Below are 7,904 nucleotides of genomic sequence, written 5' to 3' on the forward strand. Positions count from 1 at the left end.
ATAGGCAGCTCACATCATATAATCCCTAAAAATGCCGACTAGGTAGGCAGCTCACATTATATGATGCCTAAATATACTGTCTAGATAGGCAGCTCACATCATATGATGCCTAAATATACTGTCTAGATAGGCAGCTCACATTATATGATGCCTAAATATACTGTCTAGGTAGGTAGCTCACATAATATGATGCCTAGAAATACTGTCTAGATAGGCATCTCACATCATATGATGCCTAAATATACTGTCTAGGTAGGCAGCTCACATCATATGATGCCTAAATATACTGTCTAGATAGGCAGCTCACATTATATGATGCCTAAATATACTGTCTAGATAGGCAGCTCACATCATATGATGCCTAAATATACTGTCTAGATAGGCAGCTCACATCATGTGATGCCTAAATATACTGTCTAGATAGGCAGCTCACACAATATTATGCCTAAATATACTGTCTAGATAGGCATCTCACATCATATGATGCCTAAATATACTGTCTAGATAGGCAGCTCACATTATATGATGCCTAAATATACTGTCTAGATAGGCAGCTCACACAATACTATGCCTAAATATACTGTCTAGATAGGCAGCTCACATCATATGATGCCTAAATATACTGTCTAGATAGGCAGCTCACACAATATTATGCCTAAATATACTGTCTAGATAGGCAGCTCACACAATATTATGCCTAAATATACTGTCTAGATAGGCAGCTCACATCATATGATGCCTAAATATACTGTCTAGATAGGCAGCTCACACAATATTATGCCTAAATATACTGTCTAGATAGGCAGCTCACATTATATGATGCCTAAATATACTGTCTAGATAGGCATCTCACATCATATGATGCCTAGAAATACTGTCTAGATAGGCATCTCACATCATATGATGCCTAAATATACTGTCTAGATAGGCATCTCACATCATATGATGCCTAAATATACTGTCTAGATAGGCATCTCACATCATATGATGCCTAGAAATACTGTCTAGATAGGCATCTCACATCATATGATGCCTAAATATACTGTCTAGATAGGCATCTCACATCATATGATGCCTAAATATACTGTCTAGATAGGCATCTCACATCATATGATGCCTAGAAATACTGTCTAGATAGGCATCTCACATCATATGATACCTAAATATACTGTCTAGATAGGCAGCTCACATCATATGATGCCTAAATATACTGTCTAGATAGGCAGCTCACATCATATGATGCCTAAATATACTGTCTAGATAGGCATCTCACATCATATGATGCCTAAATATACTGTCTAGATAGGCAGCTCACATCATATGATGCCTAAATATACTGTCTAGATAGGCAGCTCACATCATATGATGCCTAAATATACTGTCTAGATAGGCATCTCACATCATATGATGCCTAAATATACTGTCTAGATAGGCAGCTCACATCATATGATGCCTAAATATACTGTCTAGATAGGCAGCTCACATCATATGATGCCTAAATATACTGTCTAGATAGGCAGCTCACATCATATGATGCCTAAATATACTGTCTAGATAGGCAGCTCACATCATATGATGCCTAAATATACTGTCTAGATAGGCAGCTCACATCATATGATGCCTAAATATACTGTCTAGATAGGCAGCTCACACAATATTATGCCTAAATATACTGTCTAGATAGGCAGCTCACATCATATGATGCCTAGAAATACTGTCTAGATAGGCATCTCACATCATATGATGCCTAAATATACTGTCTAGATAGGCAGCTCACATCATATGATGCCTAAATATACTGTCTTGATAGGCATCTCACATCATATGATGCCTAAATATACTGTCTAGATAGGCAGCTCACATCATATGATGCCTAAATATACTGTCTAGATAGGCAGCTCACATCATATGATGCCTAAATATACTGTCTAGATAGGCAGCTCACATCATATGATGCCTAGAAATACTGTCTAGATAGGCATCTCACATCATATGATGCCTAAATATACTGTCTAGATAGGCAGCTCACATCATATGATGCCTAAATATACTGTCTAGATAGGCAGCTCACATCATATGATGCCTAAATATACTGTCTAGATAGGCAGCTCACATCATATGATGCCTAGAAATACTGTCTAGATAGGCATCTCACATCATATGATGCCTAAATATACTGTCTAGATAGGCATCTCACATCATATGATGCCTAAATATACTGTCTAGATAGGCAGCTCACATCATATGATGCCTAAATATACTGTCTAGATAGGCAGCTCACATCATATGATGCCTAAATATACTGTCTAGATAGGCAGCTCACATCATATGATGCCTAAATATACTGTCTAGATAGGCAGCTCACACAATACTATGCCTAAATATACTGTCTAGATAGGCAGCTCACATCATATGATGCCTAGAAATACTGTCTAGATAGGCAGCTCACGTCATATGATGCCTAAATATACTGTCTAGATAGGCAGCTCACATCATATGATGCCTAAATATACTGTCTAGATAGGCAGCTCACATCATATGATGCCTAAATATACTGTCTAGATAGGCAGCTCACATCATATGATGCCTAAATATACTGTCTAGATAGGCAGCTCACATCATATGATGCCTAAATATACTGTCTAGATAGGCATTCACATCATATGATGCCTAAATATACTGTCTAGATAGGCAGCTCACATCATATGATGTCTAAATATACTGTCTAGATAGGCATTCACATCATATGATGCCTAAATATACTGTCTAGATAGGCAGCTCACATCATATGATGCCTAAATATACTGTCTAGATAATCAGCTCACATTATATGATGCCTAAATATACTGTCTAGATAGGCAGCTCACATCATATGATGCCTAAATATACTGTCTAGATAGGCAGCTCACATCATATGATGCCTAGAATATACTGTCTAGATAGGCAGCTCACATCATATGATGCCTAGAATATACTGTCTAGATAGGCATCTCACATCATATGATGCCTAAATATACTGTCTAGATAGGCAGCTCACATCATATGATGCCTAAATATACTGTCTAGATAGGCATTCACATCATATGATGCCTAAATATACTGTCTAGATAATCAGCTCACGTTATATGATGCCTAAATATACTGTCTAGATAGGCAGCTCACACAATATTATGCCTAAATATACTGTCTAGATAGGCAGCTCACATCATATGATGCCTAGAAATACTGTCTAGATAGGCATCTCACATCATATGATGCCTAGAAATACTGTCTAGATAGGCAGCTCACATCATATGATGCCTAAATATACTGTCTAGATAGGCATTCACATCATATGATGCCTAAATATACTGTCTAGATAATCAGCTCACATTATATGATGCCTAAATATACTGTCTAGATAGGCAGCTCACATCATATGATGCCTAAATATACTGTCTAGATAGGCAGCTCACATCATATGATGCCTAAATATACTGTCTAGATAGGCAGCTCACACAATATTATGCCTAAATATACTGTCTAGATAGGCAGCTCACATCATATGATGCCTAAATATACTGTCTAGATAGGCATCTCACATTATATAATGCCTAAATATACTGTCTAGATAGGCAGCTCACGTCATATGATGCCTAAATATACTGTCTAGATAGGCATCTCACATCATATGATGCCTAAATATACTGTCTAGATAGGCATCTCACATCATATGATGCCTAAATATACTGTCTAGATAGGCAGCTCACATTATATGATGCCTAAAAATACTGTCTAGACATTATATGATGCCTAAATATACTGTCTAGATAGGCAGCTCACATTATATAATGCCTAAATATACTGTCTAGATAGGCAGCTCACATTATATAATGCCTAAATATACTGTCTAGATAGGCAGCTCACATCATATGATGCCTAAATATACTGTCTAGATAGGCAGCTCACATCATATGATGCCTAAATATACTGTCTAGATAGGCAGCTCACATCATATGATGCCTAAATATACTGTCTAGATAGGCAGCTCACACAATATTATGCCTAAATATACTGTCTAGATAGGCAGCTCACGTCATATGATGCCTAAATATACTGTCTAGATAGGCAGCTCACATCATATGATGCCTAAATATACTGTCTAGATAGGCATCTCACATTATATAATGCCTAAATATACTGTCTAGATAGGCAGCTCACATCATATGATGCCTAGAAATACTGTCTAGATAGGCAGCTCACATCATATGATGCCTAAATATACTGTCTAGATAGGCAGCTCACATCATATGATGCCTAAATATACTGTCTAGATAGGCATCTCACATCATATGATGCCTAAATATACTGTCTAGATAGGCATCTCACATCATATGATGCCTAAATATACTGTCTAGGTAAAAATGTAAATTCATATGATGCCACAAAATTGTCTATGTAGGGTACTAACATTATAGGATGCATAAAAATGCTGTCTAGGTAGGCAGCTCACTCAATAAGATCTAAAACTGCTGTCTAGGTAGGCTACTTACATTATATGATGCCTAATAAGCTGTCTAGATAGGCAGCTCACTCAATATGATCTCTAAAACTGCTGTCTAGGTAGGCTACTAACATTATATGATGCCTAATAAGCTGTCTAGATAGGCAGCTCACTCAATAAGCTCTCTAAAACTGCTGTCTAGGTAGGCCACTAACATTATATGATGCATAATAAGCTGTCTAGATAGGCAGCTCACTCAATATGATCTCTAAAACTGCTGTCTAGGTAGGCCACTAACATTATATGATGCATAATAAGCTGTCTAGATAGGCAGCTCACTCAATAAGATCTAAAACTGCTGTCTAGGTAGGCTACTTACATTATATGATGCCTAATAAGCTGTCTAGATAGGCAGCTCGCTCAATATGATCTCTAAAACTGCTGTCTAGGTAGGCTACTAACATTACATGATGCCTAAAGAGCTGTCTAGATAGGCAGCTCACTCAATAAGATCTAAAACGGCTGTCTAGGTAGGCTACTAACATTATATGATGCCTAACAATGCTGTCTAGATAGGCAGCTCACTCAATAAGATCTCTAAAAGTGCTGTCTAGGTAGGCTACTTACATTATATGATGCCTAATAAGCTGTCTAGATAGGCAGCTCACTCAATATGATCTAAAACTGCTGTCTAGGTAGGCTACTAACATTACATGATGCCTAAAGAGCTGTCTAGATAGGCAGCTCATTCAATAAGATCTAAAACGGCTGTCTAGGTAGGCTACTAACATTATATGATGCCTAACAATGATGTCTAGATAGGCAGCTCACTCAATAAGATCTCTAAAAGTGCTGTCTAGGTAGGCTACTTACATTATATGATACCTAATAAGCTGTCTAGATAGGCAGCTCACTCAATATGATCTCTAAAACTGCTGTCTAGGTAGGCCACTAACATTATATGATGCCTAACAATGCTGTCTAGATAGGCAGCTCACTCAATAAGATCTCTAAAAGTGCTGTCTAGGTAGGATACTTACATTATATGATGCCTAACAATGCTGTCTAGGTAGGCAGCTCACTCAATAAGATCTCTAAAACTGCTGTCTAGGTAGGCTACTTACATTATATGATGCCTAATAAGCTGTCTAGATAGGCAGCTCACTCAATATGATCTAAAACTGCTGTCTAGGTAGGCTACTTTATATGATACCTAATAAGCTGTCTAGATAGGCAGCTCACTCAATATGATCTCTAAAACTGCTGTCTAGGTAGGCCACTAACATTATATGATGCATAATAAGCTGTCTAGATAGGCAGCTCACTCAATAAGATCTAAAACTGCTGTCTAGGTAGGCTACTTACATTATATGATGCCTAATAAGCTGTCTAGATAGGCAGCTCGCTCAATATGATCTCTAAAACTGCTGTCTAGGTAGGCTACTAACATTACATGATGCCTAAAGAGCTGTCTAGATAGGCAGCTCACTCAATAAGATCTAAAACGGCTGTCTAAGTAGGCCACTAACATTATATGATGCCTAACAATGCTGTCTAGATAGGCAGCTCACTCAATAAGATCTAAAAGTGCTGTCTAGGTAGGCTACTTACATTATATGATGCCTAGAAATGCTGTCTAGACAGGCAGCTCACTTAATATGATCTCTAAAACTGCTGTCTAGGTAGGCTACTAACATTGTATGATGCCTAAAGAGCTGTCTAGATAGGCAGCTCACTCAATATGAACTAAAACTGCTGTCTAAGTAGGCTACTAACATTATATGATGCCTAGAAATGCTGTTTAGATAGGCAGCTCACTCAATATGATCTCTAAAACTGCTGTCTAGGTAGGCAGCTATAATGTGAGATATTTCGCGCCCCGCTAGAAAGATCTTGAATGCTATACTGGTCCTCCAGCTAGACCAGTATTATCCAGAGTTAACCAGAGTTTATCAAAATGTTGGTGCATATTTTGGGTCACCTGACAAACATTTTACACTGTACATACTTATGTAGGCATCACAGATCATAGGCATTTAGTGCTGCATGTGATCTTGGTAGGCAGCTCACTAGGTTTTGAAACACAGTCTACATATAAAAAACTCTTAAAACGCTGTTAAACTTTTCTCTTACCTTCATGTCCTCATTCACGTCTCTCTTGACCGGGTGAGCAGGTTTCCTGCTGCGCTTGTTGTCCGGCGGTCGCCCCTTTTCCATCTCGGGCATGATTCGGGTGAAGCGCGCGCGCGGAACGGACGCTGTCGGTCGCGGCTGTCACGGGAATCTGACGTGCATCCTGAACGAGCGACGTGCCGCTGGAACAATGATGATCTTACAGGAGAAACGCGAGGAGCGCAGCGGAGATTAGGGGAGGAGGAGAAACTCAACACCCTTCTCCTCCCACCGGTTCCCCGGATCTATTTCGGCAGGAATGCGGGGGATCGAAGGTTTTACCCGGGCAAAGAAAGTGCTTGGTGACGTGTGTGCCAATCATCTGATTTACAAAGACAAAACTAAAACTTTGAGGCATGGTGTATAGGATAAACCCAACTAACGATGTTTGGTTTCCAGAACATTCTGGGAATGTTAGTTTTTGGTTCCCAAATCGTTCCCAGATCAGAGGTTCTGTTTTTGATTAGGTAGGAAAGTTTATTTTTGGAAATAGAATGTTCCAAACAAACAAAAAATTATAATTCCTAGAACGTTCCTGGAATGTTAGTTTTTGGGTTCCAGGACATTCCCAGATCAAGGGTTCTTTTTCGAAAAGGCAGGAATTATTTTATGGAAATATAATGTTCCAAAAAAAACAAGTTGGTTCCTAGAACATTCTGGGAATGTTAGTTTTTGGTTCCCAGAACGTTCCCAGATCACAGGTTCTGTTTTTGATGAGGCAAGAAGATGTTTATGGAAACAGAATGTTCCAAACTAAACAAATTTGGTTCCCAGAACATTCCCAGATCAGAGGTCCTTTTTGTTTTGATAAAAGCAGGAAAGTTTTTTATGGAAATAGAATGTTCCAAACAAACAAAAAATAATAATTCCTAGAACGTTCCTGGAATGTTAGTTTTTGGGTTCCAAAACATTCCCAGATCAAGGGTTCTGTTTTTTATGAGGCAGGAAGATGTTTATGGAAACAGAATATTCCAAACAAAAAATATAAATAAAGTAGGCTCCTAGAACATTCTGGGAACGTTACTTTTTGGTTCCCACCATGTTCCCAAAACAGAGCTTTAAGGTTCTTTTTTTGTTAGCCAGGAAGGTTTTCACATTCAATCGTTTTTTTACTGAAATGGAACATTTGTTTTAGGTTGTGAATTCTGGTTCCCCTAACCTCTAAATTCTGGGAACCTTTCTGCAACCAAACTGCAACATTACAACGATAACCAGTCTAACAGCCATGTCTTGTTTTAATACGTTCTAT

At 38.3% G+C, this 7,904-nt stretch overlaps 1 protein-coding gene across 1 annotated transcript in view; it reads right to left on the minus strand.

The window, feature by feature from the left end:
- LOC127637340 (sine oculis-binding protein homolog B-like) overlaps positions 1-6,891 on the minus strand; it is a 27,446-nt gene extending 20,555 nt beyond the window's left edge. The window contains exon 1 of the mRNA XM_052118355.1: positions 6,617-6,891. Coding sequence (XP_051974315.1) covers positions 6,617-6,709 — 93 coding nt within the window. The 5' untranslated portion in view covers positions 6,710-6,891. The remainder of the gene's footprint in view (positions 1-6,616) is intronic.
- Positions 6,892-7,904: the final 1,013 nt, after the last annotated feature.

Source organism: Xyrauchen texanus, chromosome 45 (assembly GCF_025860055.1).
Source record: "Xyrauchen texanus isolate HMW12.3.18 chromosome 45, RBS_HiC_50CHRs, whole genome shotgun sequence".
In the NCBI taxonomy this organism is placed as follows: Eukaryota; Metazoa; Chordata; class Actinopteri; order Cypriniformes; family Catostomidae; genus Xyrauchen; species Xyrauchen texanus.